This window comes from Malaclemys terrapin, chromosome 3, assembly GCF_027887155.1.
Source record: "Malaclemys terrapin pileata isolate rMalTer1 chromosome 3, rMalTer1.hap1, whole genome shotgun sequence".
Classification (NCBI taxonomy): Eukaryota; Metazoa; Chordata; order Testudines; family Emydidae; genus Malaclemys; species Malaclemys terrapin.
The window spans coordinates 54597132-54620664 of record NC_071507.1 but is presented as its reverse complement, the minus strand read 5'-3'; the positions used below and the strand labels follow the sequence as shown (position 1 = coordinate 54620664).

Below are 23533 nucleotides of genomic sequence, written 5' to 3'. Positions count from 1 at the left end.
CCATCAGTTCAGTAGTGTGATGTGTCCCCTTTACAGGATGGTCCACAAAAAGGAGTTAGACAACATCTACTTTAGCTTAGGTAGTAGAGGCTCATGCTCAAGGCCGGTACTACCATTTAGGCAAATTAAGTGGTTGCCTAGGGTGCCAAGATTTGGGGCCGCTCAAAAGCGGTGTCCCCAATTTTTTTTACAGCCTTCCTACACCCCCTCCCTGAGCGCGCGGTCACCGCTCCACTTCTCCCGCCTCCCAGGCTTGCAGCGCCAATCAGCTGTTTGGCGCCACAGGCCTGGGAGGAGAATTAGAGCGGGGGCGGCGTGCTCGGGGAGGAGGCGGAGCAGAGGCGAGCTGGGGTGGGGAGCTGCCGCACGGCTCCACAGGGGCGGGAGGGAGTTGCCACAGGGGGGTGCCTCAGGGCAGGGGGGGAGCTGCCGCGGGGGGGACACCTCAGGGCGGGGGGGGCGGGGAGCTGCCGCAAGGCAGGGGGCGGCGCAAGGTGTAAGTTTTGCCTAGGGCGCGAAACTTCCTTGCACCGACCCTGCTCACGCTCTTAGCATAGAAGGTCCAGGGTTCAATCCCCAGTAGGCTCATCCATCTTTGTACAATGCAAGAGGCAATGTTGTCACAGGCCTCTATGGACAGCAACCGCCCTGACCACAGTGTGTGGAGAGAGCAGAAACCTAGGAGCCCGCTTGCCTGCCAGAGAGCACAGCCCACTGTAGGAGAAGTGAGGGTGGGCGGGCCAGGATTGAGCTAGTGGATCTGCTATGCAGATGTTCTGATCTCTACCCTACGCAGAAGAAGCAGCAGCGCAGGGCCACAGCAGCTATTACAACACTGAGCGGCTTGGCAGAATGGATTCCTTCTGCACCCCCTGCCCAGCACAGGGGCTGTGCATTGAGAACAGCACTTTTCACTATGTGCTGAGAATCTGCCCACTCTGTCTGGGTTCAGTTCCTGTGTGGAGTCTTTTATTTAACCCTCTCTATTCCAAGCCCAGCAAGGGGAGAGTGGCACTCACATTCCCGTTGGGTGGCTTGTTTAATTTCTGAAGCACTATCAGATAAAATTTAAAGAAGAAACTGAGCGTGAGCGTGCGTCGGAACTCCACCATCCCACCGGGAGCTGAAGGAGACAGGTTCATCTCCTCTGCCAACAGGCGGCAGGCTTCCTGCAGCAGATTTTCATTCCACTCTCTGCACAGGAACAAATAAATAAATAAATAATAATAGGGAGCACTTCCCTAGCACTCTACATTGTCAAAACATTTGTCAGACGTTCACTAACTAATCCTTCCAACACCTCAGCATGACCTCCTCAAATGACAAATTTCTGTCTCATTTCTCATGCCTTACCCCTAGCAGAACTCCCACTGGTTTCATTAAAATTAAGAGATGCTGCAACTATGCAGTGCTCTGCAACTGCATAATTGAGACCATTTCTCCATAGTACCCACTCTGCTTCTGCTCTCTAAAACACTCCCCTGGTAGCCACCGTAGCAATGGTATAATCAACAGCACTAACATTCCAACAGAATGTTTTTCCATCAGAAGATGCTGATTCGATGAAATTGAAAAGTTCCTCCTGGGGAATGTAACTATTTCATCAATGTTTAGGAATGATCAAAATGTTTCATTTCAACTTTGTTTTGATTATATAGGCTATAAAAGTCCAAATGATAAATTGAAAAGGGAATTTTTGGAATATTTTGCTTCTCTAAAAATTCTGAAATTTCTGCTCTTCGTCGTGATTCAGGACTAAATAAAATTAGAAAATCTCGGAATTTCTCACAGGACAAGAATTCTATTTTTTGAGCAGCTCAGTCAGTATATTCCAACAAACAGTGGCAGATCTAAAACATGGCTATGGCTTAATGAAATAGCATCAGTGACAGACTCCACAGTTCTTTGAGGGTGCTTTAATCCTTACAGGGAGTACTGGAAATCACATGAGATCATGAAGAGGTCTGGGTAAGGTCAGACAAGCCCCCAGATCTATGCAGGGTTTTATCCAAACTTCTCACTCTTCTGTCCCTTGGTTTTCATTACCTCTTACACATACCATAAGTGAGGATTCAGAAAATTTGGTCTGCTACTATAAAAATAACCCTTTAAAATGAACACTGTTGAACTAAGAGGCCCTTCTGTGCTAAAAAGACCAGATTATGATTCTCCTACCTGCTGATAAGATCCTGGCAAGTTTTTTCTGCCAGTACGGTTGTGGGAGCCATTCCTCCATAGGCCAGCTTAATCTCCTGGACTCGGTTGCTACCTTCTTGAAACAGGACTCTCATTCCACAGGTCACTATAGCAATGTCATCCTCCCGACGGGAAGCCTGCTTAAAGGCTGAGAAATACTCATCCTAGAAGAAGGGAAAGAATTTGTTCTCAACCTGGGTCACAAGCAAGGGCAGCAGAATGTGGACAGCCTAGTAATCTATCCCTGTGACCAGGATACCCAAGAGAATCCCAGATGGAGAGCTGACTTTGCATTCTGAATGAGGAATCATGCTTCAGACAAGACCATTTTTCACATGATTCAAAGCTGGGTGTTAGGCCAGCTGAGAAAGGTCTAGTCCATCAGGTGCTGTTATAAAGTCACTCACTCTTCCTGGGAAGGTTTGAAAACTGTTAGGGAATATTCTTTTGATACCTGTCCTCTCTCTTCTCTAGCCTTGGAAAAGAAATGAATGACTACGGATTTTCACACTACAGCTATATGAGTAACTGATTTTTTGGTTCACTGGCCAAACCAAAACATTATTTTAAAAAAATTGTTTTAATTTTTTGGCAAACCAATAAGTTGAAAAAATGTTGTGTGTTCAAACAAAATGATTCATGCCAAACTAAACATTTCATTTTGTTTTTGAGGATTTTTACCTTTTAAAAACATGAAATAAAAGTAAAGGAGATTTCTAAATGAAAAGTCATTTCTATTCAAAACAATCAAACCATTTCAACAGCAAATGTCAAAATGAAATGCTTTGCGTTTTTTTGTGAAATTTTTAAATTATTTTTTGAGCAAAACATTTTGGCAAATTCAACATGAATTCATTAAATGTTTGGGTCACCACATCTGCATTTTTTTGGAGAAAAAAAGCTTCAGAGGAAAAATTTCACTCAGCTCTATTTCCCTCTCTCAACAATTCCATCTTTTTCTCATGTTAATTAAATACAGGCCTGATTTAAAAAAAAATAGATCCAAATAACCTCAGATCTAGGGAGTCCTTGAAATTTTAACTCAAATACAGAACTAAATTTCACACCTGGCTCCCAGCTCTAAAATGGGTCAGACTAAGAGCATGGATCCAAACACCTCTTAACTTGTTTGTTCGGTTTGTTCTCCGGCGGAGTATTATCCAGTCTCCAGCAATGGGACTTCCACCATTCCTTTTACTTTTTAAAAAAATCTCAGGCAGTTCTCTTCAGCAGATCCTAGTATCTGGCATGGACTCCCTGTATCGCTCCAACTTATTGGCTCTTTGCCTCATTCCAAAATATTCCTCTTCTTTTCTCTCTTGCTTCCATCTCTTAATTTCTGCTTTATAACTAACTGCTCAAGTTTTTCACCATACAAGCCAAATTTTGAGCGAGTCTCCATTAAATTAATTAATTAATTAACAAGAACTGCAGGTGGATCAAAGTGTGCACTCAAAAGCCAACATGAATGTGTGTAAAACAGGCAATTGCTGAATTGCTGAGCTAAACGCAGATTAAGTGAAATCAGCTAAACAGCTGGGGCCAGAATCTAAGGCTATGTCCACACTACCACTTATGTTGGCAAGCGTTATATTGCTCAGGGGTGTGAATATTACACACACACACACACACACCAATGACATACATTACATCGGTATATGGGCTAGTGTGCACAGCACTATGTAGCGGGAGAGCTTCTACCGCTGCTTGTTGCAGGTAGATTAATTATGCCAACGGGAGAGCTCTCTCCAGTCGTCATTGAGCGGCTCCAGGGGAGATCTTACAGAGTCGCATCTGCATCAGTACAGCTGCACCACTGTAAGCTCTCTAGTGTAGACATACCTTAGTTAGTGTAATTCAGTATAGCTTCAGAGGCACAAGGGAACCCAATCCTGCTTGACTGGGACTGCTGATGTGTGGCTACAACTTACCCCTGTCTAAAAGGTCAGCATGCAGCTAAACTTGTCCAAACTGCACACAGAGGATGGCATTTGATGGAATAAGGGAGTTTGTGGGCAAGGGGCTTGCAACTTTGTTCTGCCCAGTGCAGAGGACTTTGCCAAGCACTTGACTCACATCCATGCTGGAGCACAACAACCTTTTCTTTTTCAGAATATTTTCTTTAGGGCACAAATAGCTGCAATATACAAAGCGCACCAGTTCACCTACAACTAATGATGCTCAATGTGTACAAATAATGCCAGCTTCAACTAGCTGATAGGAAGGGCCTTAGTTCATATTGGACCTAGTCTTTCCCTGCCATGCAGAATATGAGAAACTCCCACTGAAATTACTGGTATCCTGTGGTAAGCAAAGAATCAGTCCCTTTATATCACTCTTTTCAGTAGTTTGCTGTAAAAAGTGTTCAGTGATGGCATGTATGCAAGACACTGAGCAGCAGAAAGTTCTGGTCAGTTAATTATCCCCCGGCAGCAGCAGCCTCTATTGTTTGTAATGAGTGCACTCTCTCAAGTGCCTGGTTTTGTGCATTGCGAACTCATTACTGGAAGTGCACAGCTGAAGCTTTCATTTCACATCCTCCATGCATCTTTCCACACATGGCCCTAATTAGTGGGCAGCCAGTGGATAATATGAGAGCAGCATGTATTGGTGCCCTCCTTGCCAGCGCATATCATTCTGCCACTTTGCTTGTTACACTTGTTAACTATCAAAGAAGAGGAAATGCAGCCTCTGCCCTCACTTTGCATTTCAATGAGCTTTCCAGTAACGAAATGACAGTGAGAGGTTGACACTCAGCAAATCTCCTGCAGACTCCATATCTGAGGCTATGTCTTCACTGCCCAAAAGGTGTGGTTTTTACAGTGAGATAACTAACACAAGCTAAACCAGGCACCTGCAGATTGCCCCACCATGTACCTACGCAAGGTCAACACTATGCTCCCCCAGCACACTGCTGACCTTGGCTAGCTATACTACGGTAAAACTACCATGCCTTGTCTCCACTAGGATTTTACAGTGGTTTAGCTAACTTGCATTAGTCATCTGTCAGTAAAAACACATCTTTTTGACTCCGAGCTGTGAAGAGAAAGGGAGAAGGGGTTTTCCCAGTAGCAGCAGGAGTTACAGATGCAAATCAAATTACCCTTTTCTTTCCCCTCCCCGACATGTGTCAGATGACAGCATCCTCAGCTTATATCACATTAACAATGCCAACTCAATGGACAAAGTGTAATAGCAAATGTTCACATTTTCAGGAATATCACTGCCACGTGAGCTTCTTTCCCCATCCCACCCCCCGTCAATCATCACAAAAGAGGGAGGCCAGTGGAGATGTCCAATAATAACGTTACAATCAGAGGACACTAATATGAGAGATGAAGGAGGGGGTGGTTGTCACCCTTTGAATATTCTCCTGCTGGGTAAACCCATTTACATCATGAAGCTGAGGATACAAGCAAAAATCCACCAATGAATTCACAGCATTCACCAATACAAACTAGAGGAATCAGCATTCACCCATCTCCATGGGTTAAAACAACAGTGTAACAAAACTACAGCAACACTGAACAACAGTGAAGATTGCTGAATACAGGGCTTGAAATCTCTATTTTGTTATACCAGCTTTACACAGGTGTGACACCAGTGAAATCAACAGAATTACACCAGCATAAAACTGGTGTAACACAATGGAAAATCAGACCCTTTATACTAGCACTGTGTTAAATCAGCCTTTCTTTAGCTTGGTTTACCAATTGCCAAAAATTGTGATCTCAGAACACCTTGACTGCCACTTAGAAGAGGGAAAATCCTCCTACCATATAGATTTGCTTATCTATTGAAGAACTTTAGTCTAGCTGAGCTGATCTCCATAAGCCAAAGATCAGTCAACAGCTCATGATATGCCAAGAGTTCAAAAGTAGCTTTGGTTTTTCAAGATCAGCTGGTGACCATCTAGCATGACCTACAGGTCATGTCAATTAAGAACATAAGAACATAAGAATGGCCATACTGGGTCAGACCAAAGGTCCACCTAGCCCAGTATCCCATCTTCCAACAGTGGCCAATGCCAGGTGCACCAGAGGGAATGAACAGAACAGGTAATCATCAAGTGATCTATCTCCTGTCGCTCATTCCCAGCTTCTGGCAAACAGAGGCTAGGGACACCATCCCAGCCCATCCTGGCTAATAGCCATTGATGGACCTAACCTCCATGAACTTATCTAGTTCTTTTTTGAACCCTGTTATAGTCTTGGCCTTCACAACATCCTCTGGCAAAGAGTTCCACAGACTGACTGTGTGTTGTGTGAAGAAATACTTCCTTTTGTTTGTTTTAAACCTGATGTCTATTCATTTCATTTGGTGACCCCTAATTCTTGTGTTATGAGAAGGAGTAAATAACACTTCCTTATTTACTTTCTCCACACCAGTCATGATGATCTTAATGGATATGAAAAAATGTAGGTTCTGAGGAGGACAATAGTATGATTCATTACTGATAATGCTATATAGAGCCTTTTACCTCTGTGTGACTTGTTAAAATTCAGACCAGGCCAGTAATGAACAGATCTGATCATTGTTCAGTCTAAAGTGAGTTTCATGGCCTCAGTCCAGGTCCCAGCAGAATAAAGTCCACATTGCAAAAACCACCACTCTGACCAGCCCCTCTGTTTACAGTCTCAGCAAATAGGCCAAGGACTGTATGGACACAGAGATTGCCCTACCTTCTTATCCCTAGAGACTAACTTTTCAGCGCATAGTCAAGAAACATAGATCCATAGATTCCACAGCCAGAAAGGACCACGGTGATCATCTAGTCTGACCTCCTGTATAGCATAGGCCATAGAACTTCCCCAAAACAATTCCTATAGCTTTTAGAAAAGCATCCAATCTTGATTTAAAAATTGTCAGTGATGGAGAACCCACCACAATCCTTGGTAAATTGTTCCAATGGTTAATTACATTAGAACTGCATGGGGAAGTTTGCAGTGCCACCAGCTTCACTGTGATCAATAGGGAACTTGAATCTGCAGGAATGTTAAACTAGTACCTTCTGACAGATCTAAACTCACATTGGGGGGAAGCCCCAAAACACTCAGGTGAAATGCTGTGCTGATCTGATTACTTCCTGTACTAGTTAAAGGCCTGTATTTGGTAGATTCCTCTCTCTGTTTTCACTTATGTATAGCTGTGCATTTCTCCATAATGTCTGCTTCCCCATGTCAGCCCTACTCTTGTTATAGAGGAATGGCTCACAACTTCACTGGTCAACCGATCAATGCTCTGGTACTTTACCTCTTGAGTTGTCATCCTGCTCCTTATGGAGATGGAACTGAACCACAACACCCCATCACAGTGCAAGCAGAATTGTTTTTGACAATTAACTAGCAGTGAAGAGTCCAAAAACCAGCTGTACTGGGGAACTGGCTGAGGATAAGAAGTCCAGTTTTGGATTTTCTTGGGGAAATATCTTGTTAGACTAGCCAAAACACTGGGTAGAAAAGCCTTTCAGCTTCTCCCACTCACATCTTTACCCACCTCCTAGAAAATCACCCAGAAGGAAGTAGAGATGTTCATAACACTTAACATTTATTTTTAAAAATTGTATTGTCAGATAGCTTCAGAGAAAAATATTCTCAACTGTTACAGTTAAAAATATTCCATTAATTTCCATTGGCTTGTTTTTATCTTTTGTGGAACCATCCACATTTCTTGATAGCCTAAAGGTTAAGTACATGGAGAAGGTCTATATGTGTCTGGTGGACAGACACTAGAAGAGATTTAAATAATGTCTGGAGTCCCTCATCTGGTAGCATATTACCATAGCCAAAATGGACACAGAACACTTGTGATCCAGAGGGGGGCAGCCATTCTAAAAATGACCTTCTTTCTAGCTGACCCTGTAGGGGGCTAATTAAGCACATCTCTGCTGGAAGTCCGTCTTCAAGGAAAGGTTAGTTTAGATTAGAAGCATTAGGCATGTTGGGTCCCCTATAGAGTAACACCAGATCAGCTTTACACAGCCATTAGACTATTGTTAATTCCAGCATCTCACCTTCCTAGAGTAAGGCATCTCAATGGAGAGCAGTATCTCCTTAGGCTTTAGTACTGTCTTTCTGTAACCAGTAAAGAACTTTTCATCCATTCTTATAGTCCTTTTGCCCTCTGTAGAACAAAGAGAGGAAAGAGAAACAAATGATTGGGCAAGTGTATCAGGCAATAGTCTCCCATCTCATCCAGGTAAAGAATTATTGTCAGGCATGTAGAGAGGACCTGGCAGTTACATAAACTAAATTTGATATGATCTTCGTTATTTTTCCTCTTAATTTCTAACTCTGTTTAGCCAAAACCTGAACTACTTCCTCAAGTTCAGCTCAGTCCTCACACAGGCACAACTCCCACTGACTTCCATAGGAGTTTTGCCTGCATAAAGACTGAGTTAAACAGGAAATAAAGATTTGGGGATGTGTCCCTTTGATCATAATTCATTCCAAACACCCAAGTGAACCAGTTTCCAACATCCCAATTAGGGATGTGTGAATAAATGATTTTTCAGTTTGCTGGCAATTCCAAAACATTGAAAAAAAACAATCTTCCAAAACACAATTTTTTTCAAAATCTTCAGCAAGACAAAAAGTAAATAATACTAATTAATTGTTTTGTTTCAATTTCAAGTATTTTTTGACTTTTAAATTTAAAAAAAATTAAAATGGAAGAAAATTTTGCCTTTTTCTGATTTTTTTTTTTTTTTAAGAAGGGAGATTTTGGCTAAAACAATTTGACAAAACTGACAAAAATTCCTAATGTAGTTTGCAAAATTGTTGTAGCCTTGTTGGTCCCAGAATATCAGACCTGAAGAAGAGCTCTGTGTACCTTGAAAGCTTGTCTCTTTCACCAACAGAAGTTGGTTCAATAAAAGATATTACCTTACCCACCTTGTCTCACAAGTTCTCAACACATTACAATGTAACTGAATCTTTATTCTTTTCCCCAAAACAGTTTTGGTTGAAAAATTTCACCCAGCACTTATCCCAATATGCCTTTTTCATCATTCACAAGAGAACATTACAAACCAGCACTTCTTCTTAATTCCCAAAAGGATCCTATTTAAGCCAACCCCTTCAATGTCTTCTAAATAGCAAATACCATATATGATCTTTAACATATTTAGTATGACAGTACGTGTCAACAGTGTAGCACTGTTGCAAAAAAATCAAACATCATACTGGGATGTATTAGCAAGAGTGTTGTAAACAAGACCCGAGAAGTAATTCTTACGTTCTACTCCACACTGATTAGACCTCAACTGGAGTATTGTGTCCATTTCTGGGCACCACATTTCAGGAAAGATGTGGACAAATTGGAGAAAGTCCAGAGAAGAGCAACAAAAATGATTAAATGTCTAGAAAACATGACGTATGAGGGAAGATTGAAAAAATTGGGTTTGTTTAGTCTGGAGAAGACTGAGAGGAGACATGATAGTTTTCAAGTACATAAAAGGCTGTTACAAGGAGAAGAGAGAAAAATTGTTCTTGTTAACCTCTGAGGATAGGACAAGGAGCAATGGTCTTAAATCGCAGCAAGGGCAGATTAGGTTGGACATTAAGGAAAACTTCATGTCAGAGTGGTTAAGCACTGGAATAAATTGCCCAGGGAGGTTGTGGAATCTCCATCATTGGGGATTTTTAAGAGCAGGTTAGACAAACACCTATCAGGCATGGTCTAAATAATACTTAGTCCTGCCATGAGTCCAGGGGACTGAACTAGATGACCTCTTGAGGTCCCTTCCAATCCTATGGTTCTATGAAAAGTCAGGCAACAACCCTGATCTCAAAGACCCACAGGGATTATAGAGTCATAGAATCGCAGGATTGAAAGGGACCTCGAGAGGTCATCTAGTCCAGTCCCCTGTCCAGTACATGGAACTATGGTGACAGAAACACGGACTTCACTCCCACAGTCACCATAATCCCTTTACTTCTTCCTCAGGAATGGACCTTTTCAGTTAAGTTTCTGTGTGTAGCGGGGGAGAAGGAAGGGGTGTTAGTGGGATTCCTTTGAACATCTGCCATTACAAAGGCAAAAGGGATTCTTTATTGAGACTGTTGAACATAGATAGGCCTTGTGGTTCTCCCTGGCTCTTTAGCGCCCAGAAAGACTAAAACAGAGTCCCTAATGTTACATGCAGGGTTTTTTCCCCTATGTTCTGGCCTGAACTAAGCAGTCATGGGAAAGGACTACTGATTACCCTACATCCCACACTGTCATTTAGAACTTTGAATAAACTTACCATTTGACACCAAAGTCAATTTGCTACCACAAGCCATAAAGACAGGGTTGAGATCGGAAATTGGACTAGCAGTCATTATATTTCCCCCAAGAGCCTGAAATAAAGTAAACCAAACACATGAATTAGAAGACAGCTGGGAAGGGTCGGCTAGTGCTACTTCACTAACTCTCACTGATTCACATGTAACCCTAGAGTTTGTCTAGATTCAGGTTTGTTTTGCTACTGTGACAATTTTAGGGCCTTAATTCAGTTCCAATGATGAACACACAAAACCCACAGAGCCAGTATCAATCCTAAGGCATTTGACTGAAATGGTTTTCAAGGATGTTCCTTACCTGTACATAAAAAATGCCTCGTGCTTTAATCATTCATGATAATGGTTCCAAAATTCAAATATTGGAGCCATGATGAAGGGCCTGATCCTGCAAGGTGCAGAGCACCTCCTGAGAAATGCTCAATGGCTCAGTTCCCATTGGCTGTGCTGGGAATTGAGGGCACTTATAACCTTGCAGCATAAGGCCTCATGTCAAGTTTTTCAGCCTGCTTTAAAAGTGATTTTCTTATTCAACAGGTCTCTGAGCCTCAAAAAGCATAGCCCTAGATAACTTGCAAAGCACAGAGGAGATATCTAGTAGGATCATTAGATGCTCACATTCTTGGTTAGCCCTAAAAGCAGGGCTTGAACTGGGCTTTGCAGAGGACAGGGAAGATGCACCCTCTAAGCATCAAGGCAGTATCAGCTTTCACACTCATCACTGAGCAGGATGACCATGTTAGAGACGCACTGAGGTATGACAGGCCTTGTCAATCCACCTCTTCCTTATAGAGTCAAAACACCGTGGGCATCGGTAGACTCAGACAAGGAAAAAGCCACGTCAGATCTGCTTTTCAGTACTCAAAGAGCACCTGGACCCAGGTACGGCCAGTGTCATTCAGGCAGCCCTGTCATATCACCACTCCAGATAAGCCCCTATCGAGGGCTGCCTTCTGAAGCTGTAGCAGAGACTGTAGAAGACAGAGTCTCTTTGGCTTACAGAAGAATTATGGGGTCAATGCTCTGAGGCTTCCTGGTCAGGCTTTTGTTTTAATGACCCTTTGAAGTTTTGGGTTCACCCTAAATGCTTCTTTGTTAAATGTCTCCTCATTTCCAGGCTGCCCTAGAGTTTTCCCATTTGTCTGGTAATAGTAATGAATGCAGCAGATTCCTTCTGCTTTTCCTTGGTGAGCTGCCCCTGTCATATAGCAGTGGCTCTCAACCTTTCCAGTCTACTCTACCCCTTTCAGGAGTCTGATTTGTCTTGCGTACCCCCAAGTTTCACCTCACTTAAAAAGTACTTGCTTACAAAATCAGACAAAAAATACAAAAGTGTCACAGCGCACTATTACTGAAACATTGCTTACTTTCTGATTTTACCATATAATTATAAAATAAATCAATTGGAATGTAAATATTGTACGTATGTTTCAGTGTATAGTATAAAGAGCAGTATAAATAAATCATTGGGTGTATGAAATTTTAGTTTGTACTGACTTCACTAGAGCTTTTTATGTAGCCTGTTGTAAAACTAGGCAAATATCTGTATGAGTTGATGTACCCCCTGGCAGACTTCTGAGTACCCCCAGGGGTACGTGTACCCCTTGTTGAGAACCACTGTCATATAGCAAAGACAACACAAGGCAAAATAGTCTACAGCCTACACGGGCCTGCAGTAGAATTTTATTGGAAAAGAATCCACAAGAAAGGGACATAATGTCTTTCAAATAGGGGCACAATGTCTTTCAGATGTTCCAGCATAATAAGAGGAGCACTAGGCATGTGATACTGGCAGGGTCAATTATTCAATCTGAGTTTGCTTCATTTAAGTTTCCTGCCCCTCCCTCCAGCATTAGCTCACTAGCTTTCCTGAGTCACTTACTGCAACGTTTTTGATCTGTGGGCCTGCAAACCACCGCAGCTGTTCTAGTACAGCCTGGAACAATTCCGTTTTGTAGGCAGGAAGTTCAGCCACAGCTTTTTTCAGCACCACTTCTACAAAGCTCAGGGTGCAGGCAGCACCAAAGGTAATACCTACCAGGGAGAAGAACAGAATTTTTACCAACAGCCAAGGTGTACGTTTCCCAGGAAGACAGTTACACCGGGGCACTTGCAGAGGAAGGTGCGTGGGGCACTGCATTTTTCCCATAAAAATATTTGTTTTCATTCGTTCACTAATACCATTTTCCGGTTGAAAATTTTCAACCACTTCTCCTAACCGAACATGCACTGAACCACACAGTCCACCAACAACAGGCACACGCACAAACTGCACCCACCAATTAGGAACCACCCACAACTATACCAACCACCACTCTTATGACAGCACTTATTGGGAGACTAAACGCCTCTGGGAATTGCTCATGAGCTACAGAACCTTTCACTCGTAGGTTGTCGGTGTGACATACAGGTTGTTCCTATCTAACGGAAGCCCCTATCTGAGATAAGTTTGGTGGATTTAAATTCCAACTCTCACATAATAAACTGAACACTAAGCTTTATATGAGTTGCTAGGCTCAACAAAGAGAAGAAGAACTGCATTGGACCATGGATACTGAATTACTTCTAGGGTATGTCTACACTGCAACGTAAACCCATGCCTGAGCCTGGACTCAAGCCTAATCCCCTTGAGACTACACTGCAAATGTACTAACTTAGGGCTCGGACCCACGGTCTCAGGACCCTGCAGGGCTGTAGGATCCATGCTCAAGTTATATCAGGACCCAGGGTCCAAGCCCTATTGCCCCGCATGACTTGGGTCCTGGGAGTCAGCCAGAAGTATCCCACAATTCCATGGGACAATTTCCTTACTCTCCTTTATCCCAAAAATCTGCCATTCACTCTATTGCAAATGGCAGCCGCTCAGGTCAGCATTATCCTATTCTGTTCTTATCACCAATCTGCAAGCACACTATCATAGAGCCTCCTGGGTTTGCAAAGGAGCACAAACTGATCATGCCTTTTGCAAAGCGAGCTGCTTCCTGCTAATGTGCAGGGTGGGTAGTAAAGTTTTCCCACAGTGCGCCAAGGTCGTAGGGCTAGAGCAGCCATATTTGGGGGTGGGAGGAAGGAGAGGGAGTGCTAGGGACTCTGGGATATGGTTATTTTGACTTGGGTTTGCACCCTGCAGGGCGGATGCCAGAGCCCTAGATTTGAGCTTGGGTTAGAAAAGTCTTAAGATAGGGTTAATATACAATATAGATGCTCAAGTCCAAAGTTCCCTAACATGGGTCATCTGACTCAAGTCACATTAACCCTGTGCTTAAATTGCAGTGTAGACATATCCGTAGAGGTTGAGTCATACTGGCAGGGCAAAGTGAATGGGAAGTTTGCCCTGCTTCTGCCAGCCAGATAAGCTCAGGACTTCATTCATATGGGCTATCAAACCACTGCCTTATAAGCACAATTTTTTAAAACAAAAGATTATGGTCACTTGCAAATTATTTGCTAATATGCAAATTAACCCATTAATTTGCATAAAGCACCTCACATGGAACTGCTATGAAATTTCTAATATTTTTCCCAGTAATGACCATTCCTGGCCCTTACTACTATGTGTTTCCAGATCTTTACAACATCTGGGCACTGTGAAATCTTTGTATTGAAATTTAACTCAGATCTGCCTTCCCCCTCATCTACTCCCAATAAAGGGGAAACAATTCAACTAGTTAATCTCAGAATAATGATGAGCGGCTAATAGGTGCGTCCCTTACTCGTGCAACTTGTCCTATTGATTTCAGTGGCACTCCTAGCATGAATAAGCTGAACAGATCTGGCCTCAGAAAAGGTGATGGGAATAAAAGAAGGGGGTCCTTCATCCTAATCAATGCAGTTCTAGTGTCTCTGTTTTGGGGCAGTGTACCCAGCCCCTCCCTTGTACCTTTCCCAAAGGTCACACTGACTGCATAGCATTATGCATACTCGTTACCCACCTGCCTCTGTGTGCTGAACAAAGGTCATTTCAGGGATCCAAGCTGGTGCTATTATCACTGGATACAGCATGTTCTTTAACCTCATCTCAATACCTCAAAGAAAAACAAGATTCCCTGAGTTAGTCGCTTCTCAGGGAAAAGGCAGCATTATTGTGTAACAAAGATCAGTGAACTTCAGTAACCACAGCCTATACCGGTTATGTAATGGCTTAAAGAGTTCCCAAAGAAGGGCCACATTTATCACTGGCCAATGGTGGCATTTGTGTAATGACATTTCAGGGCTAGAACCCATGAGATGTCTCTCCAATCTGCAACATCCACCAACCTCTTCTCCTGTGAAGGAGCTCCCAGATTGCATGTGGACATAACTGACTCATTGCTATCATCATGTTAGGCTGAACAGAACTTGACCAGGAAAATAGGATTAGATAGCAGGAGGGAAATTGTTAATGAAATCAGATTGGCTTTGCAAATCTCTCTCTCCCTCTCCACCCCCTGCCAAAAAAAAAAAAAAAAGTTTGAGAGCACTGCAAACCCTCACTCCTAAGAGGTTTGCCCAGTCCCTGGACAACTTCAGGTAAACGGCTGAAAGTTTCAGGACTGGATTCACCCAAGTACATTTTCAGTGTCTCTCTTCCCTTCCTGCGAAAACCAGAGCAGTCTGTTGTGTATCTGTGTGCCTCTTCTTGTCAATAACCCATTAATAACTGGCACCAAGTTAGAACGAAAGGCCCACCGATCTAAATTAGCACTTATTTAGCTTGCTCCAACAAACAGGACACAAGGATGTTCATGAGACTGATCCATGTGGGAAGAAGTAAAATCCTCCTCGACATGCTCTGCAGAAACCACTCCCATGGGGGTTTAACTTGGGCTGCTTTAAGGAAGTCCAGACTGATTTTGCATTGTGCTTGGGAAAACCTTTCTGTGGATAACTTTAGCAACTGCTCAAACTGAGCCTCAGCTCTTCCTCTTACCAACTTCTGTGTTCCCTACAACGAGCTTAGCATCGGGGTACTGGGCCTTGAGTGCCAGCAGCTCCTCGAGTGTCGTGGGCCGTATCCACATCACACGCTCGCCTTTGAAGCACAGCTGTTCCTGGGGTTTGTCTTTCTGCGTCTGAGAAAATAAAATGGGACAGACTCAGATCGTGAAATGTTTCCATCAAGAATCCCTGCCCCGACTTTGTTTTTGCCAATTCTCCTTATCGCATGACTGCTGCTTATTAGGAAGCGGAAACTAGATAGGAGTCAGCCCAAATTGCTGCCCTCCAGTAACACGGGAACTTCTTACAAATGAAACAGAGGGAGCTGGTGTTGGCATAAACAAACTCAGTGTGACCCTCACAAAGGGAGCACCAGCACACTGGCTAATGTTGAGTTGGGTCAAGGGGAGCTGCCAGCGGCCGTAGAACTAACAACTGAGTTTTAAGGGTGATTTGTTAAATGTATAGGAGGCGGAGAACACACCCACCTGGTGGACCCAACTCTGGGCTATGATGGTGCAATCAGTGTGCAGAGCATCTGGTGGTAGAAAGTCTGCCCAGCCTGGGATTGCAGGGACACAAGCCTCCGTAATTGTTCCTTTATAGGGAGTTGGGGAACGATCGGAGAGGAAGCCAGAGCAGCTCTGAAAGTGAGTAGTGCTGACCGGAAATGGGGGATGCACTGATTCAGCTTATCCTGTGTATCCCATGGAAAGCCTCTTCTGGCAGGGCTCTTATGTGAAAGACTGGAATGCTAATGCCTGCTCTGGGTCAACAAATGTGTCTTATTTTATTGGTGCCTGTCTTTTACACTGTAAGCTCCTTGGGGCAAGAGCCACATGGGTCACTCAAAGCCCAGGTGAGAGAAACAGACCAATGAGCTGCATTCACTGCTGCATGAATGCACCTACCAGCAACTCTGGAGGGAAGATAGGCTCCTGGGTGGGGTCCAAAGGCTGGAACTCAGCTGGGTTGAACAAGATGGAGGACACCATTGCCTGTTAAACAAAGCAAATTCCTGTTAGAGAAATTTCTTTTCTTAAAACAAGAGAACTTAACTCCGTCTACATGTAACTCTGGTTCATTTTTCCTTTCTGATACAATGCTTTTCATTATTTAGTTAAATGATGAACAGTACAACTAATAGAGTGGAATTACACAGACAGATGAATTAAACAATGGCCCAGAACTTGAGCTCCCCACTTATATTTATCTGTCCTTAGCAGGAGTTTGCCTGGCTAAACACACAGGGTTTTATTCCAGTCTCACTTATAGCAATGGTAGATTGGGGTAATTGAATAGATTCAGCAGTAGATTTGCCTGAGCACAGATCAAATAAAAGCAAAGTGAGGCCTGGTTGGTTTAACGAAATCAGTCAGGGTGTGAAAAATCCACAATCTGAGCAGTGTTGTTAAGCTGACCTGAGTCCCTGTACAGACAGTGTTAGGTCGACAGAAAAATTCTCTTCAGAATTCAAATTCGACTTAGCTACCACCTCTCAGGGAGGTGGATTACATAAATTGAAGGGAGAGCCCTCCCATTGGCATAGGTAGTGTCTACACTGAATGTCACAGTAGTGCTGCTATTGCATTTTAAGTGTAGACAAGCCCTCAGTCTGAGGTGCTTTGCCTGAATAAGATCAGAGGAAAGATTCAGGCTTTGGCACGTACAAAATAAAAGTTGAATTACAAAACACTAACAAAGAAGCGGAGAAAAAATAAAGGTGTGGCAAGGCCTTACTGCATTGTCTTTTGTCTCATTCATGCAGCAACCTGGGTCCTTGACTTTTCTACCACAACAGCCTCCATCCTTTCCAGTCATACAGCAGCCTGGGCCATTGATTCCCTTCCCACAGCAACTCCAGTCCTGCAGAGGCAAAAAACTGCTTAGAGAAAAACCTGTAGATTTCAAAAAAGCTCAATAAGTTTCATCCACTTGAAAAAGCAATTGTTCCCCCATTTATAATTTCTATCATAGAAACAGAGAAATTGGAGATGGAAGATGCTAAATAATTAGGTCTCTCCCTTTCAGTGGGTCTGAATGGCCCCTTACAGCATATCTATGCCATTTAGTTTTAAATAACTCAAGTAGTGGAGCTTCCACCATCTCCTTTTGGAGATTGCTCCAGTATCTAATGGGTTTCACAACTACCTATATTTTCCTCTTTAATTTCATCCATTACACAGAATACTATACATGTCCACCACGCTAAATCATTGCTTTATATCTTGGTGTTCGCTACCCATCTGAGGTATGTCCATAATACCAATCAATGTAGTATCTAGGTGCTCCATTTCGCCATACACCCCCCGGAGGAGACTTTTTAAAAAATAAGTAAAAAGTATATGGCTGTGCTTAATGCCCCACTCCAGGTGGGTAGTGGGTGTGGGGAGGGATATATTCAGCACTGACATTTCAGCTTAACACCATTTTCATTTTAGTTTTGCAGTTCAACTCTCATAAAAGTAATTGCCCAATTGGGCTCTGCAGCTGTATGTCCCTAGTCATGCACTGTAGTTAGGCACCTTTCTATACCTGCACATACCCAGGTGATCTGGGAGCTGCTCTGTTTTGTGGGATGCTGTATTTTTAAGAGCCTTAGCAAAAGCACTGTAAAAAGAGGCCTGCTTACTGGTGACCCGACATGGGACCACCGCACTGAGCACTTTAGTGATTAGAGGGAGCTAACCTGAGCAACTGCCGTTAATGAGTAGGTCTTGTCATGTTATCAATATGTAACACACGTACTGACAGGATCCAGGGCTGTGTTTAGGATTTGGTTGGGGAGTTAGGGGGGGCTGGTTGGCAAATGGATTCCCTTTTTCTCCCAGTCCAATAGTGTCTTTTCTCAACAGTTGAGCAAGTCAGCCTGCTGAATGCCTTCCAGAAATGTGCAATGTTATCTGAGGCCACTTACCCTAGCAAATGTCCTGTACCCCTGCAGAATGGGTCTGTATCCTGTACAGCGACACAAGTTTCCTGCATGGCCAGTGCAAAGGGAGAAAGGTTAAGAGTCATTCAGTCAAGAATTTCTGTGCACACGTCAGAGGCTGATTCTGTGAGGGTTTTCCCCAGCTCAACTTTAGACAGAGCTGATCAGAAAATGGGGGGAAGTGAAATTTTGGGAATATTTCTGCACAAAATCCACCACTCTCTTTTTTATGTAGAAATTCAAAATCGCAATGAAAATTTTCACTGACATTTCAAAAATTTCAGCTCTCTCTATTTAGCATTCAGCTGCCTTGACCCCACGTGTTTAATCTCAACATGCCAGTTATGTAATGTCTGGAACAACAGAGCTCATTTCTCTCCTGTGGCTGACCTCTCTTCAGCAGCCGTGGCCACTGTAGTGCAGGTCATAACTCCATGATTCAGCACAAGCCCAATCCCAGCCCCAGTATTAGTTAAAGCAACCAAGAGATTGCTCTAACCTACACAAGAGGAGAATTGGCATAATGGAGTTTTGCTCCTCCACGTCCCCAGCCCAGGGCACACCTGTGGGGCTGGTGGTTGGTGCAGAAGCTAGCTCTGTCATCTCCATTGGCTCTATGCCAGCGAGGAGTTTCCCCCACCCACCATAAGGTGATTTATTTAGTTTGTGAGCTCTTTAGGGCAGAGACCACCCTTTTGCTCTGTGTTCGCACAGCACCTAGCACATGGGGCTCTGGTATACGACTGGGGCTCCTATGCACTATGGTAATGCAGATAATTCACAACAACAATGGGAATTCTCCTCTATTTCCGGCCAGAATCTGTTCACGTCACACTCCTGAGCAATGTAATGTGAACAACTCATTGTAGACAATCCGGTTCTTACTTTGATAGTACCTGGCCAGTTTTAAAGCAATCAAGTTAGGTGCACTCTGTCCCACTTGGGGAGGGAAATGTAGCCCCCGAAAAAGCACAAGATGCCTGCCTGCAGGTCTGTTTTGGAACAGGCATTACCTTGGAAATTCTCTTCAATCTCCTCCATGTTTGGTTGAGGTCTGTTGCGAAGTAATGCATACATGGACATGACAATGCCAGGAGTGCAAAAGCCACACTGGGATCCATGGCTTTTTGCTATTCTCTCCTGAGAGGAAAAAGTGACCAAAACACAAACAAGCTCTTGTTAGCAGCACTACACTGATTTCCTGATCTCATTAGTCAGTGCTTCCTTGCGTCTCTGGGCAGCTCCTCCCAAAGGAGTTAGGGCTTGTCTACACTTACCGGGGGATTGACGCACGGCGATAGATGCATTGGCGGTCGATTTAGCGCTAAATTGACCGCAGATCGCTCTCCCGTCGATTCCTGTGCTCCACTGGATCGAGAAGAGTAAGGGGAGTCGATGGGAGAGCATCTCCAGTTGACATCCCGTAGTGTGGACCGCGCGGTAAGTAGATCTAAGCTACATCGACTTGAGTTACGCTATTCACGTAACTCAAATTGCGTAGCTTAGATCGACTTTTCCCTGTAGCATAGACAAGGCCTTAGTCCATTCAGATGGGTTTCAGACAGACTCATGAGGTGAATTCATACTGCAAAATTGGGGTCTGGATTTCAGACACCCCCCTAAATCCTGGCCTACTGAAATTGACGGGAGTTTTGCCATAGAATTCTTTGGGACCAGGATTTTACCTCAGAGTATTTGAGTCCCTGGGTTTCCATTTGCTCCATCATAAAGATAGGGGCTATTGGTCAGAATCAGCTGTGCCTTTGGATTTCAAACCCTTTTCCCTCAAAGCTTATGTGTTTGGATCCTGGGGGGTGGGGAGGTGGTAGGGAAAGGAAAAAGCTCTATCCAATTGGAGCCACCCAATCTCCATCCATCTCACTTTAGGTCTAAGTGTTCTCTCTTTGTGGTTTACCATCATGGAAAGAATCTATACAAACTGCTAGCTATGTGCAGAGGAAAACTTAATTTCCATCTAAAGGGCAGCATCTCTGGCAAAGATGAAACAACTAGTATCTCCAAACACTGCACTGTAGTATCACCAGTGTATAATAGTAACATGTTGTATTTCTCTCACAACTTCCAGACCCCTTTGGAAACATTACTGAATTAATCCTCAGCAATGCCCCTGTGAGGGAGGTAAATAGTAAAATCCCAATGTTACAGGTACAGAAACTGAGTTCCTGACCGAGGTCATCCAGGAAGGCCAAGGCAAAGCCAAGAACAGAACTTAGATTTCCTGACGCCCAGTTGGGGCCACACAGAGGTTTCGAGGGACCCCGGAATGACAAAATCTGAAACTGTGGCCTCCGGCCTTTCCAAAATATTACGATGGAGATGAAAGAGGTTAAAGAAGAGGGGAGGGGATGGCAGGTAAGAGAGGGTCCAGGCCTGTAGGGTTGCTTCCCACCCCATGAGGATGTGGGGGTTCTGCCTGCATGCAGCCAAGGGGCCGCTTCCAGTCCTGCCTCTCCCTGAGCTCTGGCCCCACTGCCAGTTGGAGTGGTATTCCCAACTCCCGACCCTATTCTGACCTCTGGGCTACCAGGATGGTGGGTTGCCTCAGGTCTGGTTCAATGATGCCAACTCCAACAACAGTGGGATGTAGGCCCAGCTGGGGCAGGCAAGCGCTCTTCGCACTATTGATGGTGGGCGCCAAGCAGGAGTAGCACTGCAATCCCATGCACCAGATCACACTTAAATTTGCCGCAGCCACCTATCCATCATTTTGGAGGCCCTCGGGCAAACTGCACTTTTTGTTCTACCTAGGCCCTGCGCAGCCCTGCTCCGAGTCCTGTGCTTTAGCCACAAGATCACTCCTGGTGTAGGACTTGGAGCAATACAACGTTGCAGGGCCAAAGCAAGAACACTAGCAGTGTAGCTGGAATGACACCTAATATCATGTTTGCTTATAACAGAGAGTTACAATATAGACATATGCGGAGGTGCCATTCCCACTACCAGCAAAGTCTGCGCATGCGGTCTAAGGTGAAACCCACACCCTCCGGGCTTTGGCTTTATTCACATGGAAAGTAAGAACAACACAAGATAAACCTCAGCCCAAGTATTCCTCCCAGGGTAGGCTGTTCCAAGAGTTCTTCCAGTAGAAGCTGTCTGTCCCAGGCCCATGGTCCCACTGCCCAAGGAGCTGTTCCCACCTCCCTTGTATCCAGGGCAGAGCTAACAAACCATGCATGCCCCTAAGGGGTCAGCAGAAAGCAGCAACTTACCAGGTGTTAGAACCCTACGCTAACAGGGTGAATCTGCAAAAGAGGCCTGCCACAGGTTACATTGTCTTAAGACTTAACAGCAAAGACAGCTCACCTGGACGGGATGCAACCTTGTCTTTGTGCTCCCTATGCCTTCAACAGTAGTCACTGCTACGTGATGCAATGCGCAGATGGGGAACAGACAAGCATTTACAGAGTAGTGGCTAGAACCGTAAGTTAAGGTCACTTCATTTGTAAAATCATTTGCCCACAGTGCTCAACAAAGGAAACAGGGAATCATGATGCTTGCCTGCTTTGCAGCCTCTGATATATACAGTGGCAATTCCAGGCAGCCTGGTTATGACAAGCAAATGGGCTAAAGAAAGGCAATGCTGCCTGTGACAGAACACCGGAATCATGACAGCTCCACTCAGGCAAAACAGAGTCCTTGTGAAGTATGAAACTCTCAGGGTACATCTACACTACAGGGGGGAGTCAATTTAAGATACGCAAATTCAGCTACGTGAATAGCGTAGCTGAATTCGACGTATCGCAGCCGACTTATCCCGTTGTGAGGACGGCGGCAAAATCGACTTCTGCGGCTTTCTGTCAGCGGCGCTTACTCCCACCTCCGCTGGTGGAGTAAGAGCGCCGATTTGGGGATCGATTGTCGCGTCCCAACGGGACGCGATAAATTGATCCCCGAGAGGTCGATTTCTACCCGCCGATTCAGGCGGGTAGTGTAGACCTAGCCTCAGGGACATATTTAGACCTTCTTCATTGGATGGGAAGGGCCAGGTGGAAATTTCCAAATGCACCCTTTGTTGCTTAATGCACCTCTGAAAGGAACTCAAATGCCATGGTGATGGGTGTAGCGTACAAACCTAAATAAGACAGGACAGACTGGACATATTTATTAACAACCAGCCAAATCCTGCCGCCCAAACTCAAGCAAAACTCCCAGTGACTTCACCTGAGCAAGAACGGCAGGATTTGGGCCAGTGGTAACAGCACTAGTCTTTCTCAAAGCACAACATCTCTGTAGGCAGTTTAAATGAGTATACAGCAAATAGGGAAACAGGCAGAGATGTCACATGACTTGCCCAGGCCACACATGAGAGCTAGGAATAACAACTCTGGAGTTCCTGGCTTCCAGCCCTGTGCTCAGACACCTCAGACACACCTCTTGTAGGTGGTGAACAAAGTGACAATGTCTCTGATTAAAGATGAAATCAAACAATGTAGCTGGAACTTTCCTCATAATTAGCTCTCCTGATCCCTGCAACCTGTGTAGCCCCAAAAATAAATTAAATAAATAAATATTCTGGCTGCTAGGGGACAGAATGATTGAAGGGATTTATTAATGAGACACCATCCTTTTTCTTTTCTTGGACACCCTTTGACCTCATTAGAGATGTTCACCAACCCATGGTAAAATATCCACGGCATTTTCACTATTTGAAGATTCTGCCATTCTCCACAGAAAGAATAATCAGTGTTTTACTTCTTCTTGGTTTGAATTCATTGCTTAGCTCCACAAACGATCAAGAACTAAGAAGGACATAATTCCATGTGCCAAACAGAAAGAATTGTTTTGCAGATTAAATGGATAGCTGCAGATACAGTGGATATCAACAGACACACAGAAGCCAGATGATTCCAAAAATGTAATAGTAATAAAGATCCAAGCAGGGTAATTGTAATTTTATTCTTGCCAGGGCAAAAGCGGGGCTGCATTGCAACAGGAGAATGCTACATTAGGGTTATAAAGGTTACCATTTCGGGAAAGGCCATCTAAGCTGCCATCTGGTCTGTCACAAGAGCCTGTGCTCATCCTTCAAGGCAAGATGTAAAATCTACATAAGCATTGTATAATACTGTTGGAGGAAATAACTTCTTGTACCTGCTGAGTTTATGTCCTGAATTGTGGATTGAGGCTTTAGCAGAAACATAACATTATGTAACAACATTTCTTTAATCATAAACATGCTGCATCC

At 44.0% G+C, this 23533-nt stretch overlaps 1 protein-coding gene across 1 annotated transcript in view; it reads right to left on the bottom strand.

Moving 5' to 3' along the window:
- XDH (xanthine dehydrogenase) overlaps nt 1–23533 on the bottom strand; it is a 77716-nt gene that overhangs the window by 39614 nt on the left and 14569 nt on the right. The window contains exons 5-16 of the mRNA XM_054023507.1: nt 21652–21760; nt 19341–19467; nt 18313–18374; nt 17136–17261; nt 16307–16393; nt 15388–15529; nt 14411–14503; nt 12361–12512; nt 10445–10538; nt 8210–8319; nt 2176–2360; nt 1020–1194 (exon numbers count right to left, since the gene is read on the bottom strand). Coding sequence (XP_053879482.1) covers nt 1020–1194; nt 2176–2360; nt 8210–8319; nt 10445–10538; nt 12361–12512; nt 14411–14503; nt 15388–15529; nt 16307–16393; nt 17136–17261; nt 18313–18374; nt 19341–19467; nt 21652–21760 — 1462 coding nt within the window. The remainder of the gene's footprint in view (nt 1–1019; nt 1195–2175; nt 2361–8209; nt 8320–10444; nt 10539–12360; nt 12513–14410; nt 14504–15387; nt 15530–16306; nt 16394–17135; nt 17262–18312; nt 18375–19340; nt 19468–21651; nt 21761–23533) is intronic.